The sequence below is a fragment of the Hippopotamus amphibius genome, chromosome 15 (genome assembly GCF_030028045.1).
Source record: "Hippopotamus amphibius kiboko isolate mHipAmp2 chromosome 15, mHipAmp2.hap2, whole genome shotgun sequence".
Lineage (NCBI taxonomy): Eukaryota > Metazoa > Chordata > Mammalia > Artiodactyla > Hippopotamidae > Hippopotamus > Hippopotamus amphibius.
In genome coordinates this window covers 2,256,007-2,275,262 of record NC_080200.1, presented here as the reverse complement: position 1 = coordinate 2,275,262, position 19,256 = coordinate 2,256,007, and the positions used below count along the sequence as shown (strand labels likewise).

The window sequence follows — 19,256 nt, the reverse complement described above, 5'->3', positions numbered from 1 at the left end:
TGGTAGACTGTAAGGTTGGAGTCAAATGTGGATCACTGTACCCCAAGCATCTAGACCAGGGTGGGGCATACAGTAGGTGCTCAAAAATTCTTGTTGAATGACATCTCTGAGGGTGGGAAGAAAAGGCAGGGAATCCAAAGATGCATAAATGATAGAATCCATCATTGCCCCCCCCCCCTTTTTTTTTTGCTGCTTTGGGTCTTTGTTGCTGTGCACAGGCTTGCTCTAGTTGTGGCAAGTGGGGGCTACTTTCCATTCCGGTGCTCAGGCTTCTCATTGCAGTGGCTTCTCTTGTTGTGGAGCACGAGCTCTAGGCTCGCCAGCTTCAGTAGTTGTGGTGGGCAGGCTCAATAGTTGTGGTGCACGGTCTTAGTTGCTCTGAGGCATGTGGGATCTTCCCAGACCAGGGATCGAACCTGTGTCCCCTGTATTGGCAAGCGCATTCTTAACCACTGCGCCACCAGGGAAGTCCAATCTTCTGAGCCTCAGTTTCCTCATCTGGAAACTCACTCACTCATTTCACAAATACCTGATTTTTGAACTGAGTATCAGTCCTTTGCCAGATGCAAGCTGTGTGCTGGCACACAACAGTAAACAAGACAGGTTCTCATGAACGCTTTGATAGGACAGGACAACATGACCATTTTAGAGTGAAAACTGCTATTGTAAATAATAAAACAAGGTGATATAACAATTATCTTATTCCTTACTATATAGTTCCCTTGGAACTGGACAGGGAAGGCCTCTCTGAGTAACTGCTATTTAAGCTGACAAGGATTAAGTCCATGGAAAGAGCTTTCCAGGCAGAGGGAAGGGCAACTGCAAAGGCTCTGAGGTCAGCCCGACCTTCCCTGTTTCTGTGCCTTGCACTGTAGTGCTAGAAAAGAAAATTAGAGGCTAACGTGGGCATATAATAAATGCCTGATTAATGTCAGTTTATTCCCTACCCTTTTCCCATGGCAAATGGCTTGGCAAATAGGAGGCATTTGTTAAACAAAGGAAGGTGGGAGAAGGAAAAAAATAATAACATTTCCTCTTTTAATGGATTTGGAAAGTCATGTGAACTAAATCTGGCCAATCAGAGCATCTATTCAGACAGTAAATATCGAACCAGGGTAATCATGTGACCCAAGCCTGGCCAATCAGAGGATTCTATCAGGCCATAAACCTTGAATCCCGAATGTCATGTGTCAGCCATGAGCACTAAATGCTTTCCAGGTCCTAACTTATTTAATTCGCCCAACAACCCAGTGGATCCTAACGGCCCATTCATAGACCATTTATTCAGTACTTCCAGTGAACTGGGCACCATTCTATATGCTGGAGGTACAACGGTGACCAAGGCAGACAAAAATCCCTCTCTTCTGAGGGAAGGATTTGGAGTTTGGGATTAACAGATGCACACTGGCATATATAGGATGGATGAACAACAAGGTCCTACTGTACAGTACAGGGAACTATATTCAGTATCCTGTGATAAACCACAATGGGAAAGAATATGAAAAAGAATAGCTATATGTATAACTGAGTCACTTTGCTGTACAGCAGAAATTAGTACAACATTGTAAATCAACTACAAATAAAAATTTTTTTAAAAATTCCTCCCTTCCGGAACTCACATTCTAGTGGTGGAGAAAACCAACAAATAAATACATAAAGACATCATATATCAGATGGTGATGAGTCCTATGCAGTAAAGAAAACAGTGACCTCGGGACTTCCCTGGTGGTCCAGTGGTTATGACTCCACGCTTCCACTGCAGGGGCCATGGGTTCGATCCCTGGTGGGGGAACTAACATCCCACACTGACCTCATTACTGGGTTAGGGAGGGTGGGGGACAAGAGGCAGCTGCCACAGGGCTGGGAAGAGGGAATCAAGTAAAGTGGCTGATGCAAGAGAAGAGCTGGATTGTTTTTATGTAAAATTTTGAAATTGTGTTCATCATGGAAATTTTTTCATTTCTTTTGATTTGTTCAAATATAGCCTTATGCAAATCAAAACCACGCTGAGGGACTTCCCTGGTGGCACAGTGGTTAAGAATCCTCCTGCCAATGCAGGGGACACGGGTTCGATCCCTGGGCCAGGAAGATCCCACATGCCTCAGAGCAACTAAGCCTCTGCGCCACAACTATTGAAGCCTGTGAGCCTAGAGCCCGTGCTCCACAGCAAGAGAAGCCACTGCAATGAGAAGCCTGAGCACCGTAACAAAGAACAGCCCCTGCTCGGCACAACTAGAGAAAGCGTGCGCAGCAACGAAGACCCAACGCAGCCAAAAATGGGTGGATAAATAGATAAATAAATACTCTTACCCAAAAAACCCCACACTGAGATACAACTTCACACCCACTAGAATAGGTATCCTATATATATATATATATATATATATATATATATTTTTTTTTTTAAGAGCAATAATGATTATTGGCAGGGATGTGGAGAAATTGGAACACTTGCGCACTGCGATTGGGAATGTAAAGTGGTACAGGCGCTATGGAAAATGGTTTGGTGATTCCTCAAAAATTAAACATAGGATTACCCTATGACCCAGCAATGGAATTGCTGGGTATACACCCAAGGGAAATAAAATAATACTTTCACATAAAAACTTATATATGAATGGTCACAGTGGCCAAAAATGTGGAAACAACCTGTGTCCGCGAACAGAGCAATGAGTGAATACACAAACTGTGGTCCATCCTCGCACTGGAATATTAGCCACAAAAAGGAATGAAGCCCTGACCAACACTACAGCATGCATGGGCCTTAAAACATGACACTCAGTGAGAGAAGCCAGACACCAAAGGCCATGTAGTATATGACTGCATTCACATGAAGTGTCTAGAACAGGCAAATCCACAGAGACAGAAAGTATATTAGTGGTTTCCAGGGGCTGGGGGAGGGGGAAGGGGGGCTGCTAACGGGGATGGAGCTTCTTTGGGGGTGATGGAACTTTTTTCCTTATAAATTTTGTTTGTTTGTTTGTTTGTTGGCTGTGCCGTGCAGTTTGTAGGATCTTAGTTCCCTGATCAGGGATCGAACCCAGGCCCCCAGCGGAAGTTCGGAGTCCTAATCTCTGGATCCCAGGGGAATTCCTGATGGGATGTTTTGGAATTCGATAGACATGATGGTCGTACAACATCGTGAATGTATTAAATGTCTCTCATGGTAAACTGTGTGTGTATTTTACCACAATTAAGAAAATTGATTGCATTAAAATAATATTTATCTTGTTGCCTGAGATTTTGGTGCCCTCTTAAATTTTATGCCTGAAGGAAGTAAAGTACACTTACTAGAAAGTACACTCATCCTAGTCCCAACCCTGCCAGAATTAACTAGGAAAGTCACGATACAGCCTCACTGAGGAGGTGACATTTAAGTCAAGACTGGAAGGAGACAAAGGAATTAGTTAAACTGGGGTGTGGACAGAGGGTACAGATTGTGCAAAGGTCCTGGGGCAGCACTGTGCCTGGTGCGTTGGAGGAACAGGGAAGAGGCCTGTGTGGATGGAGCAGAGTGAGGGGTGGGGAGAGAGGGAGGAGGGGAGGGCAGGGAGGGGACGTGGCAGGTCGTGCAGGGCCTTGTGGACCACAAGGGAGGACTCAGGCTTTTACCCCCAGGGGGATAGGAGCCCTGGAGGGCTGTGAGCAGAGGAGGGGCAGGACCTGAGTCAAGTTTTTTTTTTTTTAACAAATTTATTTATTTATTTATTGGCTGCATTAGGTCTTCATTGCTGCACACGGGCTTTCCCTAGTTGCTGTGAGCGGGGGCTACTCTTCATTGTGGTGCACAGCCTCCTCACTGCGGTTGCGGAACACGGGCTCTAGGCGTTTGGGCTTCAGTACTTGCTGCACACGGGCTCAATAGTTGTGGCCCATTAATTGCTCTGCGGCATGTGAGATTTTCCTGGAGCAGGGACTGAACCCGTGTCCCCTGCACTGGCAGGTGGATTCTTAATCACTGCGCCACCAGGGAAGTCCCCTGAGTCAAGTTTTTAAAGCCTGTCTGCTCTGCAGGGGAAGGATTTTTGTCCTCCTTAATCAATGTTGTAAACCGCCACTTAGAACCATGCCTGGCACACAGTGAGTGCGATAAATGTTTACTGGGGGAATGGATGAATAACAGCTCCACTGCGGGGGGGGGGGCGGGGGGGAGGGGGGAAGGGGGTGGGGGGAGGGGTGGCAGGGAACTAGGGTCCAGAGCAGTAAATGCACACTGCCCCGGGGTCACCTAGCCGGGTTAAGGCAGCCAGGGGCTCAAACCCAGGCCCGGACAGCTGAGGCCCCAGCCTCACCAGGCCTATCACAGGGAGGTCCCCGGGGCCCTTGCGGCGGCCACCTGTTTCCTCCCCGCCTCTGATTAATGGCCCTGTGGCCCCATCCATCACGCGCCAGCCAGCGCCAGGCTCTGCCCCGGAGGCCGCGGGGCCCAGCGCTCATTTGTAAGCAGGCCGCGCGGCTGGTCTCAGGCTGCTGGATACATGAGACAGGTCCCCGCCCCAACTTGGCCCCAGATGTGGCCCTGAGAACCCCAGGGAGAGGAAAGATGAGGACATGGACCCGAGGAGCTGGGGATGGGCAGGCGCTGAGGGCTGCGGGATGGCATCTTCTCAGACAGGAAGACCTTCGAAAGCCCCCGTTTCCCCCAAATTAATTGTACGATGAAGACCCTTCCTTCCTGAGCTGCAGCCTTCCGTCCTGCCCTTCCCCAACTTGCTGGCATTCTGTTCTTTGTACCCACATCTCCACACAGCAGGCCCGGCCCAACCTGCGCCTCTCCTGAACCTTAGTCTGGGCATTGGGGCCCCCCAACCCCCCCTTTCCACCCACTCCCTCCCCTGGTCTCCTGGCCTCCCGCTTCGCCTGCATCCATTCCCACTACCAGCAAGCATCTTCCACCACCCACCCTGGTGGTCTCTCTCCGCTGTTCTAAGCCAGGGCGTCTCAGCTAGGGGCGACGTTGCCCCCAAGGGACACTTGGGACTGGGGGTACTTCTGGGATCGAGTGGGTGGGGGCTAGGGATGCTACGCAACACCCCACAGCGCCCAGGACAGCCCCTGCGCCCCCACCCCAAGAATGATGTGGGCCAGAATGTTGAGAGCGCAAACCGACAAACCCTGCTCTAAACTCTCCCATGGCTTCCCAGTGCCCTCCAGGTACAAGCCCAACTCCTCAGTCCAGAACACTGGGTCCTGCATCGTCGGGGGTCCTGGCCCTCTCCAGCCAGTGTTCCCACCATGACTTGCCTTCATGCCCCACCTGGAGGGGCAGGAGTGCATAGCGCTGCCACCCACCAGCTCTGTGATTTTGGCGAAGTCTCTTAACTTCTCGGTGCCTTAATCTCCCCATCTTTCAAATGGGCGTAATGGCAGTACCCAGGGTTAAAATGCTAAAGCAGAGACTGGGGCGTGGTAAAAACTTAAACAGGTGGGAGGGGGTGGAGGAAAGGGAACCCTCCTACGCTGTTGGTGGGAATGTAAATTGGTGCAGCCACTATGGAGAACGGTATAGAAATTCCTTAAAAAACTAAAACTAGGGGTGTAATTACACCTAGTGGTGTAATGGTTAAGAATCCGCCTGCCAACACAGGGGACACGGGTTCGAGCCCTGGGCCAGGAAGATCCCATACGCCTCGAAACAACTGAGCCCACGTGCCCGTGCGCTACAACTACTGAGCCTGCGCTCTAGAGCCCGTGCTCCACAGCAAGAGAAACCACCACACTGAGAAGCCCGTGCACTGCAACAGAGCAGCCCCCGCTTGCCACAACTAGAGAAAGCCCTTGCACAGCAACAAAGACCCAACACAGCCAAAGAAAAAAAGAAACCTAAAAATAGAACTACCATAGGACCCAACAATCCCAGCAATCCCACTCCTAGGCATATACCTGGAGAAAAATGATAATTCAAAAAGATACATGCATCCCAGTGTTCATAGCAGCACTATTTACAATAGCCAGGACAAGGAAGCCACCTAAATGTCCATCAACGGAGGAACGGATAAAGAAGATGTGGCACACATATACAGTGGAATATTACTCAGCCATAAAAGGAACAAAATAATGCCACTTACAGCAACATGGATGGACCTAGAGATCGTCACACTGAGTGAAGTCAGTCAGAGAAAGACAAATATCATACGACATCACTTATATGTGGAATCTTAAAAAAGGGTACAAATGAACTTATCTACAAAACAGAAGTAGAGTCACAGATGCAGAAAACAAACTTATGGTTACCAGGGGATGGGAGGGGGAGGGATAAATTGGGAGATTGGGATTGACAAATACACACCACTATATCTAAAATAGATCACTAATATGGACCTACTGTGTAGCACAGGGAACTCTACTCAATACTCTATAATGGCCTATATGGGAAAAGAACCTAAAAAAAGAGAGTGGGTATATGTATATGTATAACTGATTCACTTTGCTGTACACCTGAAAGTAACACAACAGTGTAAATCAGCTATAGTCCAATAAAAATTTAAAAATAAATGAATACGGGGGGGGAAGGCGGGGGTGGGGGGGATGAATTGGGAGATTGGGATTGCCGTATATACATCACTAATAAGAAAAAATATCAAATTGTACACTTTAAATATATGCAGTTTATTGTATGTCAATTATAACTCCATAAAAGTTCTTAAAAAAGAAAAAAAAAATGAATAGGAGGGCTCCTCTGGCAGTCCAGGGGTTAATTCTGTGCTTCTACCACTGAGGGTGCAGGTTCCAGCCCTGGTCTGGGACCTGCACGCTGCCTGACATGGCCAAAGAAATTTACTAAATAAAAAAAATAAAAATAAAAGAATCAATCAATAAAAGCGTGACCAAGTGGGTTGGTATATTCACAGTGTGGGTCATACTTCCAGCTCTGCCCACCCCCAAGCCTGGGGTCTCCTAAGATGGTCAGCTAGCGCGTAATACTGGGAGCTGCCTGCCTAGATGCAGGTGTCTGGTCCTCATGTGGGGGAGGGGAGGATTGGGAGCAGGGCTGGTTTCTTGGGCCTGTGAGGCATGCAGGCCTACAGTACCCCGCACTTGAAGGAAGGGCCCCACACTTGAAGGAAGGGCCCCACGCTTAGTTTAAGGCTGTGTCATCAGCATCCTGAAACTCCTGATCCTTTCTGAACCTGAGGCCCTGCGTTTTCATTTTGCCCTGGCCCTGAGAAATCTGTAGCCCGTTCTGATCAGGGACCCAATATGATTTGAGGTCTGCATATTTCAGAATCACTACTAATAGTCAACTTTCTATAACATTTTGGGGGGGGCGGGGGCAGCTCTGCACAGTTTGTGTGATCTCAGTTCCCCGACCAGGGATCCAAACCGCGTCCCCAGCAGTGGACGCAATGAGTCCTAACCACTGGGCCACCAGGGAAGTCCCCAGGAATAGTCAACTTTCTAAAAGTTTGTCCCTTTTCTCTTAGGGCATCAGGACCAGGGGAGACCCTGCATTTTCCCACCTCATCTCCGGCCCCATTGGATGCCGTCTTTATTTATTTAGGCCGTGCAGTATGTGAGACCTTTGTTCCCTGACCAGGGATCGAACCCGAGCCCCCTGCGGTGGAAGTGCGGCGGCATCTTAACCACTGGACCGCCAGCGAACTCCCAGATTCTGTCTTGCTCATGGTGAATTTTTGGCATTAATTTTTATTCAAAAAAATACGGTGTTCAGGGCTTTCACTGCTATGGCCCGGGTTCAGTGTCTGGTGGGGGAACTGAGATCCCATAAGCCACGCATGCAGCTCCCCCTGCCAAAAACCAAACAAACCTAAAAAATATGGTGTTACAGTACTGTTTCATTTTGAAGGGCTTTTTGGGTGGGAGGGACTTCAATTTTCCTTATTCATCTCAACTTTGTTCCAACCCCTCATCTGCCCAGGAACAGTGACCAGAGTCCTAACTCCATTTTACAGATGGGAAAACACAAGGCCCAAAGAAGTTAAACTCATGCAGGAGGCAAGGTGCATAGGTGACGGTAATGGTTAAGAACGCCTGCGTATTTAGCCCTTGCTGGGGGTGCACGTGCATTATTTCAAGAGCTTCCTCCAAGGCCTGAGTCAGTCCTGTCCCTCCTCTGCCCACAGCCCTCCACGGCTCAGACCTCACTCACAGTAAAAGCCCAAGTCCTTTCCCACAGCCCCCAAGGCCCTGCACCATCTGTCCAGCTCCACCACCAGCTACTGAATTTGCAGGGCCTGATGCAAAACAAAACTGTGAGAACGCGTGTGCAAAAATTATTAGGAATTTCCAGATCACAACGACTCAAGCACGGGCCCTTCTGAGAGCAGGGCCCCCGCGTGAATGCAGGAAGCCCTGCCCCCACTTCCTCCCAAGCACCCCCACCCCCACCCCGTGCCAGGCACGGGGCTGCCTCAGGGCCTTTGCACTGGCTGTTTCTGCCTTCTTGCATAAGCCACCAAGCCCATAACCTACCGGCTCCTTCTCTCACCTTCGGGTCCCCTTAGAGGCCAAGCAGGCCCTCTCTGACCTCCCTCTGTTTAAAACAGCACCTTCCCGGCGAGTTTAACCTTCCTGTTTTATCTTCTCCATGGCTGTTCTGACCTGCCAGGGCCTCGGTTCATGTGTCTGTCCGTCTCCTATCATCTCCACCAAAGTCGGGACTGTGTACCCCCTCCCACCCCCACGTCCTGGAGCGGGGCCTGGCACAAAGTTGGCGCTCCATCTCCCAGGGGGTCGGCGGTATCCCCACCTCCTTCCTACAGAAGAGGAAACCGAGGCTCAGGGAGCAGCCCGTGAGCCAAGGTGACAGAGCACGTCCCTGGCACGCGTCCGGGTCGCGCCATGCCTGCGCCGGCGGTTTCGATGGGGGCAGCCGGGCCCCCCGGCTCGGGCACAGGGGGAAACCGAGGCCCGGGCGGCGGCGGGGGGCCCCCCGGCCGGGAGGGGCCGCGGCGCGCCGGGCCCAAGGTCACGGCGCCGGCCGGCCGGCGGGCCCGGGGGAGGCGGATGGGTGGGGATCGGCGGGCCTCCCCGGGCGCGCGCCCCCCCCCTCGGCGGCGCGCACGGGGCCCGGGAAGCGGCGGCGGCGGCGGCAGCAGGTGGAGCCGGAGCCTCCGCGCAGCCGAGGCCGCGGCCACTGCCGGCGTCGCCGCCATTAGACAATAGGAGCGGCGGCCGGGCGTGCGGGGAGGCGGGCGGCGGGGAGGGGCGGGGAGGGGCGCCGGGCGCGCAGGAAGCGGGGCCCGGGGCGCGCCGGGGCCGGGCGCGCGGGGAGGGGGCGCAGGAAGCGGGCGAGGCCGGGCGCGGGAGGCGGCGGCGGCGGCGGCCCCGGGAGCTGCCGATCGGCGCCGGGACAAAGGCGCGGCCGCCCGGCGCCCCGAGCAGCCCGAGCCGGGGCGCACAGCCGGGGCGCAGCCCGCGCCCCCCGCCGCGACTGACATGATGTTTCCACAAAGCAGGCATTCGGTAAGCGGGGCCCGCCGGCCCGGCGCCCCCCCCCCCCCACCCCGCCCCGCTCCGGGCCCTGCGTCCCCCCCAGTTTCCAGCCGGACCATCCCCTCCCCCAGGTTCGGGCCCTGCGCACCCCTCCAGGTCCAAGCCCCCGCGCCCCGGCTCCAGATCCCAGCTCGGCGTCTCCCCCCCCCAACTCCTGGGCCCAGTCCCCTCCAGCCCTGGGCCCAGTGCCGCTCCCCACCCCCACCCCCCCACACCGCCGCCAGCTCCCGGGCTCCCTCCCATCCCCCGTAGCTCCCGGTCCCCCTCCCAGCTTCCGGGCCCAGAGCACCCCCCTAGCTCTCAAGCCAGGTCTCCTCCAGCTCCCAGCTCAGATTCCCTCCCCCCCCCCCCCCCCCCCCCCGCATCAAGCCAGGCTGGGCCTCGGCGGCCTTGGCCTCGGGCCTGGGGCGCCCCGGGAGCCCCACCAGGCACCTCCAACGCTGCTTTCGGGGCCTGGGAGTGGGGGGAGACCGGAGGCGCACCCCTCCCGGAAGAGCGCGGCCTGGAGGAAGGGTGCTAGGAATCTGGGGTGCGGGGCCCCCCCCGGAAGATTTCGGGCGCTGAGAGAGGCCCCTCCCTCGAGGGGACTTTGCAAGGAAGCCTCATGTCCTCCCCCCTCCCGGCTTGGGGAGAGGGACTCTCCAGGACGCGTCCTGCCCCCTCCCAGCGGCAGTTGGGGCGCTCAGACGGGCACCCCTCCCGGCGCTTTGGAGGCGCGGTAGAGGGCGCACCCTGCCCCCCACCAAGGGCGGGCCTGCACCCCCGCAGCCTGGGGGTGGCGGGGGACGCGCGGCTCCGGGCGCACCCACCCCCTTGGCTTCGCGGGGGAGAGGCGGGGGCAGGAAGCGAGGGCGGGGGCCGCGCTAGGGGCTGTAAACACGGGCCCGGGAAGTGGGGGGGGGGGGGGGCGCTGCAGCTGCGCCGCTGCCTCCGGGCCGCTGGGGACAGAGGTGGGTGGTGCCCCGCCTGGTCCTGACCCGGGCCACCCCCTCCCCACAGGGCTCGTCGCACCTCCCCCAGCAACTGAAATTCACCACCTCGGACTCCTGCGACCGCATCAAAGATGAGTTTCAGCTGCTGCAGGCTCAGTACCACAGGTGAGCTGGGGGCTGGTGGTCCCTGCCCCCAGAGAAGCTGGAGCCCCCTGCTCAGATGGCAAGACAGGCCTGGAGGGGAGCTGGTGGCCCTGCTATATACATAGACTCCGGAAAAATAGAGGCCGTTGAATGTCTTACCTGGCAGGCACTGTCTTCAGCAGTTTGCGGATGTGAAGTTCATTCAGTCCTCAAGAGGGTCCCATTTCATAGATGAGAAAACTGAGGCACAAAAATGTCAGTAATTTTTGCCCAAAGACTCAGCTGTTTGGTTTCAAACCCCACCCCCCCATCTGCTTTGGGTAAAAGACCTCCCAACAGCTGGAGTTAGGGATGGGCCCTCTACCTTCCCTACCCCCCCCCCCCAAAATAAAAACCTGTAGCCTGGTATATCTCTCTCTGCCTAGTTTTGGAGGAAGGATTCTTACCACCCAGCAGAAAGGCGATTCTCCCTCCAGAATTGAATCTAATATTTCTAAAGGGCTTGCCATGTGCCAGACGCAAAGAAAAAGGAACCATTATTTTCTTCATTTTACACTTAGAGAAACTTAAGCCCAGAGAAGATAGGGATTTCCTGGGGTTGCACAGCAAGGAAGTGGCAGAACTGAGATTTGTATCCATTCTCTGGGTTGAAGAATGCAGATTCTCAAGGCTCTGCTACGGAGGGAAGCTTTGTCTGGGAATCAGAGGAGGGTCCACGGCCACGAATACCAGTGGGGTCTTGGGCCCTCTGTGGACCTCAGGTTACCCGCACAAAAGTATCCTTTGAAGTATCCCAGGTTTTCTCCAAGAAAAAATTGGGGACAGTGATATATTTCTTCTTTGGGGGTACTTCTCATTTTCCCCATTTGCTAAAGATTGAACATACATCCTTCTGTGTAATCTTCCCTGCTGTCCTGTCATTGACCCATTTCGAAGATGAGGAAACTGAGGCACAAATGGTTGAAGGGCAGGCCTAGGAACTTTGTTCTGGTCCCGTGATGTGGAGGGTTTAGGGGCTTTGCCTGGCAGGCCCGACCTTTCTGAGCCTCTCCAGGGGTCCCCACCTCCCTGCCTGGACCGTGCCCACATCACAGTGCGCTCTGGGGCTGATGCGATTCCAGAGACTGAGGGTTAGGTTGCTGCCACAGCACTGTGACCTTGAGTAGGCCAGACCCCCGTCTCCGAGCTTTGGAGTCTCCATCTGCTGGGCCTGGGCTTCCTGCTACACACTGAGGGGTCCTACCATGTTGAGGGCTCGCACGGTATCCACCAGTCCCTCGGGAAGGGCCAGATATGCCAAGTTGGGAATGAAATTGCCTGGTTTTGTGTTCAACGGTGGTAACACATGCACGTTTTTAAAGAAAATTGGAGAAACCGACTGTGGCTGTCCTGCAAACTGGGGTATAAAAGTCGTGGTTAATCTGGCAGAGTGAAACTCCAGTCTCCTGGGGTGACTACAAGATCAACTCAGTATTTATTGGGTACTAACCGAATGGCAGCATTAAGAGTGTGTCTGGTCCTCATTCATGCATTTCATCCTCACCACCCCACCCTGGGAGGTTGGAACTCAACAGACTCAGAGACCAAGGCCCAGAGAGGTAGAGGGGTTTGCCCAGAGTCACACAGCATGAAAATAGCAGGGCTGAACTTTGGACCCAGTCTGTCTGGCTTGAGTTTGTGCTTTCAGCTCTTGACCTGTCACCCTGACACCCTCATGGGGAGCCTTTGAGAAATGCCCAAAGCTCATCCCCCTTGCTGGGGGAGCCTAGGAGAGGCGGGGTCACCATCTCTATTACCCAATGTTGGAAATTTATACCCCCCCCCCCCCCCGGGGAAATCAGGGCCCACAGAGGGTTCCTATGCAGATTCCTTGGTAAATCTAATCCCAAGCCCTACCAGCCAGCTCCAGCCCTCACAGCCTCTCAGCAGTGTCTGTTCCTTCCTCCTTTGCTGGAGAGTTTTCTGCAGTGGTTGAGAGTGTGGCCTCTGAAGCCAGCTCCCTGGCTGTGTGACCTTGAGCCTGTTCTCAGCCTCTCTGGGCGTCCATTGCATCATCTATAAAAGGAGAGTGACGTTAACAGCCCTGACCTCTTTGGGTTTCAGGATAGGTAAAAGTTTCTTTGAATCCCTCTCTGATCTATAGTCAGGGCATTTGCTCTGACTTTTGTTATTTTTATAGTTGTTTTCTCTGCCCTGAGATCTGCAAGGTTGATTTCATAATCCCCATTCTCTAGCTAGGGTACCTGAGGCTCCCCCGCCCCACCTTCTGTCTGTCCCCCACCAAAGTTTGGGGCTTCCCTGCACGGTGGTGGGGAGGGAACCTCAGCTCATGCCCCGCCCCTCCCCTTGTTCTTCTTCAGTCTGAAACTCGAATGTGACAAGCTGGCCAGTGAGAAGTCGGAGATGCAGCGTCATTACGTGATGGTAAGCTAGCTCCGGGGTCCAGTGAGCAGGGATGGGGGACCCCAGACTGCCCTCCAGCACCGGCAGCTGCCGCCCGAACCCTGGCCGCCGCCTCTGGGATGTGCGAGGAGTCAGGGTCGGCTCTCCATTCAACCAGCCCCTGGGCCGGGCTAAGTCCGTCTTGCTGGCCTGGCTGCCGGCCCAGGCAGTGGCCGAGGTGCCAAACCACCGGGTTGCAGCCTGGGCCTGCCAGGTCCCCCGGCTGTCCTTGGCAGCAAAGGAACCAGTGGCTGTGAAAGCCAGGATCTGATGTGGGGGAGCAGCCGGATCCCTTCCCTCCCCCAGGGCCTGGACATCCCAGGCTTAACCCCTCCTCACCCAAGCTTAGGAGGAGGACTCTCGCAGGTGGGTGGGAGGGAGAGAGGTGGTACTACACGCTTGGGCCTGACATTGGAGACCCTGCCCTGTGCACACCGCCAGAATCCCTTGCTCAGTTTCCTACCCACCAGGTGGTGATTTCTGCATCAAAACCCCCTGCCTTGGTCCAGCCCAGAGCCTACGTCTCCCAGGCTGTGGGGCAGGCAGAGCCAGGCACTGAACCTCTGGCCTCAGAGGGATGGATAGGGCTGGGGCAGAGAGAGGGATCCAGGACTGGGGCACTCCAGGAGGGGTTGCTCCTGGTTTGAGAAAGGCTGCGTGGAGGATGGGGCATTGCAGCTGGGGTCTTGAAGAATGAGTAGGAGCTTGCTGGGCAGCGATGGGGGAGACCACACCAAAGCCTGGGAACCAACTTGGCTCCCACCCCGCCCCCAGGGGGGCGGCGGGGGGGAGCCATGGGAGGGTTTAGCAGGGGAGGGGGCAGGGTCAGATCTGGGGCAAGAGGAGGGAGGCCGCTGGCCCCTGAGCCAGACCCAGCAGGATTTGTTTATCCTCGATTATTTATACCCAGGAAAGCAAACTTCCCTGGAGTCCAGGGCCACCCGCAGACAAGACACATAAAGATAAAAGATTAGGAGCCTGGAGAGAGAGAGACAGAATGTGTGTGTTTGTGAGAATGTGTGTGTGTGTGTGTGAGAGTGTCTGTGTGTGTGTGTGTGTTGGAGGTGGGGTGTGATCATTATTCCAGAAACCAGGACACCCACGCTGCCGCTGGGGCCCGGAAAGCTCCCCCCGGCTTCCCCAGCAGCCCCACCAGGCACCTGGGCTCAGCTCCTGGTGTGGGTGTCTTCCCCACCCCCCATACCCTGCTTCCCTATCTCCCGCCTCCCCTCCCCTCCCCCTCTCTCCATTTCTCTCCTTCTCCCCCTCTTTGTCTCTCTCTCTCTGTCACGCCCCCCATCTCTTTGTCTCTGGAGCCCCCATCCTTCACCCGCCCCCATCTCTCTCTGTCTCCTCCCCCCCCATGCAGTACTATGAGATGTCCTACGGCTTGAACATTGAGATGCACAAGCAGGTACGCCCCCTTCCCCCCCCTCCTCTGCCCCATGCCACCCCCCCCCCCAGGCAGGTAGGAGCCTGCCTGCCCCTGCCTGCCCCTTGGCGGAGCGCCAAGTCCAAGTCCACTCTGGTGTCCTGTTACCTCTGAAGCCCCCACTTCTGTTCTTTCTCAGGCCTCCCTGGGAGGTTTCTCTCCCTGAGAGGGAGGGGCAGAGACTTTCTTGGGACCTGCCCCCCCCCCCACCCGTCTCCCCTTTGTGACTGGGGCGGGGGATGGGGGGAGGGTGACGCCCTGGGACCCCCAGGTTGCCTCTCGCTCTCCGGCCTTGCTTTTGCCATCTGTACGCTGATGAGGCCAATCTCATGAGGCCAGTCCCTGGTATAGAATACTGATGCCAGCTGCCCCTCCCTTTTCTCCCTCCCTCCCATGGAGCAGTCTCTACCCATCAGGCACTGGGCATCATCTTCCCAGGGCCACCCAGACCCCAAGTGGCTGGCCTGCATTCCCTCTGTCCTGCTCTCTTGGCTGCAGGGCAGAGAGCCAGCCTCAGAGGCCGCCTTTGCCGCCCATCGGGTGCCCGTGGGCCCAATGAGCTGATCTGACCCTGGGCCAAGCCGGCCTCCTCTTAGATTAGACAGAACCCCCGGGCCTCCCGGGGCTGGTCTGTACCTGCCCCGGCTGCCGCCCAGGGCTGCAGCGTCTGTGTGTTCTAGGCTGAAATCGTCAAGAGGCTGAACGGGATATGTGCCCAGGTCCTGCCCTACCTTTCCCAAGAGGTGAGCAGAGCCCCCCGGGGCTGCGGGGAGGAGGCGGTGGATAGACTGTGCGCTTTCCCCAGGCCCTCCCCACTGCAGCCTTCTGGGGCTGCAGCGTGCTCTGTGCCCCAGGGCACATGCCTTCCCCCTCTGGACCTCCCAGCCATCAGCCAGTCTGTGTAGAAGAGTCCCCAGGCTGCAGAAACCCCAGGGGTGCAGGGCGGCGGAGGGAGGGGCCTCGCCCTGCTGTGGAATTCCCAGCCCAAGTGAGTCACTGCACAGTAAAAATGTCAGCCAGTCCAACGACTGCACTAAGAAATTTGTTTCCCTGTTTTGCTTCCGCCTTTCACCCTGAGATTCATCTGCGGGGCCCTGCCGGCCGCCGTGTGTATGCAGAGGTACTCAGCACACAGGCAGACGTACAAACAGACACAGATGTGCACAGACACCACACACACACACACACACACACACGGCACTCAGACACCCACAGATGTACATGGACACGCTAAGATGCACACGGACACACAGGAACCAGGTACCCAGCTCTACCTCTACTCTTTCCTGGGGTTCTGAGACTCTTGGCCTGAGGCCCACTCTGTACACACACAAACACACACGTCTGGGTCATGTAAGGCCCATCTGTTCTCTGCCAGATTTACTGCTGATAATTCATTATTTTCTCTTTAACCCCTGCCTGTATCTTGGGGTCCCTCAGGTGATGCCCAGGGACAGTTCCTGGAGGACACCATGAAAGCGCCAGAGAAGGGGATTCTTAGGACCCTGAAGACCTAGCCTTGTAATAGGGACTCTCTGGTAGCCAAGGCGAAAAAGGAGCTTGGCAGATTCTAGCATCTGATGGCTGGAGAGACAGACTTTCAGGGAGGGCTGGGGTGAGGGGTGGGGAATTGCCCTGAACTTAGACTTATACGCCAGCCCTGCACAGAATTCACTGGGCCTTCCTGGGCTGTGGAGGAAGAGGAGCTTGGGTTAGCAGATCTCAGTTCTCTTGGATTAGCATTCCTGGTCTGAGCTCTTAGAACCAGGACTTCCCTGTACGGGTGGTCAGGTTGTGCACTGCACTTTTACTTCTCTGCACGTGGCACTGGTCCTGGTCCAGGATTTCTCAGACTCACCCAAAGGCTTTTCCCTAAGATTCTGGTACCAAGCCCTTTGAGTCTTCTGTGCATGTCTGTGTATCCCATGTTCCGGATGAAGAGACTGAGGCCAAGTGAAAGGAATCAGCCCGAGAGAGGGAGCATTTCGGGAGGGGTGGGAAGCCCTGGAGAGGGAGGGCTCTAACAGCCCAGATGGGAGCGGGGCTGCTGCTGGGCTCTGAGCCACAAACCCCAGCAAGACGGGGGCAACGCAGCTGATTTCTCTCCACCCCACCCCCTTCCAGCACCAGCAGCAGGTCTTGGGAGCCATTGAGAGGGCTAAGCAGGTCACCGCTCCTGAGCTGAACTCCATCATCCGAGTATGTCTGGGGTCCGGGGGTGGTGGTGGGAGGGGGAGTCGGGGGACAGGTGGGCCCAGGGGGGCTAACGCGCTGCCCTCCGTCTGCCCTGCAGCAGCAGCTTCAAGCCCACCAGCTGTCGCAGCTGCAGGCTCTGGCCCTGCCTCTGACCCCGCTGCCTGTGGGGCTGCAGCCCCCTTCGCTGCCGGCCGTCAGCGCGGGCACCGGCCTCCTCTCGCTGTCTGCGCTGGGCTCCCAGGCCCACCTCTCCAAGGAGGACAAGAACGGGCATGACGGCGACACCCACCAGGAGGACGACGGCGAGAAGTCAGATTAGTGGGCGGCTGGGATGGGGGGGTTGGGGGGGGGGACACCGTGGAGACAGACACGGAGAGAGAGAGGAAGATTCAGCTTGAGACACAGCATAGCTCGGGATTGGCTCAACTCTGGTCTATGTATGGGAGCCGCCTGCCGGGGCCCTCGCCCCCGCTTGTGTGCCACCCCCTGGCTTGGCTCCGACCCCCGCCTCCCGGCCTCCCTGCTCCTCCCCTGCAGCCTGAAGGGGTCCATACCCGCTCCTACCGCAGATGAGGCAAGCTGAGGCCTGGAGGCGCACGTGGGAGGCCAGGTCCGAAGGGAGCAAAACCTCAAGAGGTCCAACACCCCCCCCCCCCCCCCCGCACTTCCCTGATTCGCACATGTGTAATGGACAGTCTGCCCGCCGGGTCCCCCACCCCCACCCCGGGGCACCCTGGCACCTCGCACCCTGGCACCGCATGCAAACACAATGCTAGCTGCCCCTCCTCCCCCGCCCTGGGCGCCTGGCGTCTCCCCCACCCACACACCCACCGCTAGTTCCCCACGCCCACGCCTACCTGGTCCTGTCCCCTCCCCTATGAAAGGAAGAGGGGCCCGGGAGAGCGAGCTTAGCCCGGGGCACAGAGTGGAGCGGGTGACTCAGAATTCCCTTTCTCCCCTTCCCGAATAAAGATGAGGGTACTCAAGTTGTCTTGGTTTTTATTTTTTATTTTTTTCCCTTTTTCCAGTATACTAGCTCGTCTTTTAAGAAAAGGGATGATTAAAAAAAAGAAAAAGACAGAAAAATGTTTTAAAAAAAAAAGCAACACCCACACCTGTGTCTGTATATAGCCTTTTAGACTGTCAGCTTTTCTTGTGTTCAGTCGTTTGATCTCTGCGGAGAGAAGTGGAAATGCTGTATCGAGGGTGGGCTTAGCTGTGCCTTTCAAATAAAGATGTGAGAAGGTTGGTTGCCGTGTCCCTGCCTCTGTGTTGCGGGCTGTCTGAGGTGCCCCCCTTCCCCGGGGGAGGAGAGGGCTTCCTTCAAGTCTGAGCCCCCCTCCCCTGTTACAGGACTGGATATTGAGAGTCCTACATGAGTCCAACTTGTTAACACAGTCTAGCTCCCGAACTTGGTGCCTGGCCCAGAGAGGCTCAGCTAGGTCACACAGCACAGCCTAGGTGCTTGAGGTCTAGCCAGCTGTTTTGACAGGTAGGCAAAGGGACTCAGAAAAGCTAAGGGGTTGCTGAGCTAGTAAGTGGTGGAGCTGGTTTCTGAGCCCCAGACCAGAGAGCTCCTAAATGACATTCTTTACCCTTAAGAGCCAGAAGTTGAGACACTGTACACACAGACCTTTTTTCCAAGTCAGAGAAAACAGCCCCCCAGCTGCACCTCAAGTCTCCAAGGACTACTTGGAGCCCGTCCTCACCCCCCTGCATCCAAGCCGGACACCTGGGGAAAGGGAGCCTGAAGGAACGGTGACTCCCAGTACCCGTGGCACGAAAGGGACTTCCGTGGCTGTCTAGTGGTTAAGACTGCTTTCAATGCAGGAGGTGCGGGTTCGATCCCTGGTTGAGGAGCTAAGATCTCACATGCCATGTGATGCGGCCAAAAAATTAAAAAAAAATAATTTTTAAAAAATTAAGAGAACTTCAAGCTCTCCACCCAGGATATGCGGCTGGTGGCGGGGAGGGAGGTGGAGAGTGGGGGCAGTCGTCTGGACTTTGCAAGGTCTTCGCAAGGGTTTTATGGCATAGAAATCCCACCCTCAAGGAGCTGGGAGCATGAGGGGTCCAAGGAATTCTCACCTGTCGGCCCAATCCATTGGGTTCCCATGGGGGCAGAGGGCACAGGAAGGGAAGGAGGGAGAGAGGAAGGGGTGATGATGGATGGCCAGCCTCAGGGAAAATGTCTCCTGTCCCTACGGAGAGAAGAGGCAGAGAGGGGATGGGGGGACCCACCAGCCGGGCCCCACCTCTCCCCTCGTGCAGCCAGGTCACCTCCAAAAACACCTCTGGGTTGGGGTCACTCCCTGTTTAACATAAATCCTTGTGTTGAAAACCAGGACTCATCTCTGTCCCTCGGGGAGTCTAAATTGTTACCTCCACCGTCAAAAGGCTTAGCAGCCAGTGATTCCGGGATTCCAAGGCTGGATCCACCCAACACACATGCCACAAGAATGTTTAGAGCAGCTGTAGTTAGTCATCATCGCTCCAAACTGGAAACTACCAGCTGTCCATCAAGCAGCAGAAGGGTGAGTTGTGACATGAGCAGCCCGTGGAATACTACACAGCCAGAAAGAGAACCAGAAACCACCACACCCGACGCCTTACATCTTGCACACAGAACACTGAAGAAGAAGCCAGGTACAAAA

At 55.6% G+C, this 19,256-nt stretch overlaps 1 protein-coding gene across 4 annotated transcripts; it reads left to right on the top strand.

Moving 5' to 3' along the window:
• The first annotated feature begins 9,192 nt into the window (after window positions 1-9,192).
• On the top strand, window positions 9,193-17,850 carry TLE5 (TLE family member 5, transcriptional modulator). 4 transcript variants are annotated; one of them, XM_057708779.1, is made up of 7 exons: window positions 9,200-9,426; window positions 10,456-10,553; window positions 12,893-12,956; window positions 14,344-14,388; window positions 15,087-15,149; window positions 16,531-16,605; window positions 16,703-17,850. In XM_057708779.1, exons 1-7 carry the CDS (start codon window positions 9,400-9,402, stop codon window positions 16,919-16,921), a joined length of 591 nt encoding a protein of 196 aa, XP_057564762.1. In that variant the 5' UTR covers window positions 9,200-9,399; the 3' UTR covers window positions 16,922-17,850. The 4 variants fall into 4 exon arrangements, with proteins under 4 accessions (XP_057564764.1, XP_057564762.1, XP_057564763.1 ...); XM_057708778.1 differs by having other exon boundaries at window positions 9,208-9,426; window positions 16,700-17,850; XM_057708781.1 differs by lacking the exon at window positions 15,087-15,149 and having other exon boundaries at window positions 9,193-9,426.
• The last annotated feature ends 1,406 nt before the right edge of the window (window positions 17,851-19,256 follow it).

What these genes read in the sequence shown, in the direction of transcription:
- TLE5 (XM_057708778.1), top strand. Translation starts at nt 9,400, where the DNA reads ATGATGTTTCCACAAAGCAGGCATTCG. An exon ending in TTCCACAAAGCAGGCATTCG is followed by an intron (nt 9,427 to 10,455) that starts GTAAGCGGGGCC and finishes CCCTCCCCACAG; the next exon opens with GGCTCGTCGCACCTCCCCCA. An exon ending in CTGCAGGCTCAGTACCACAG is followed by an intron (nt 10,554 to 12,892) that starts GTGAGCTGGGGG and finishes GTTCTTCTTCAG; the next exon opens with TCTGAAACTCGAATGTGACA.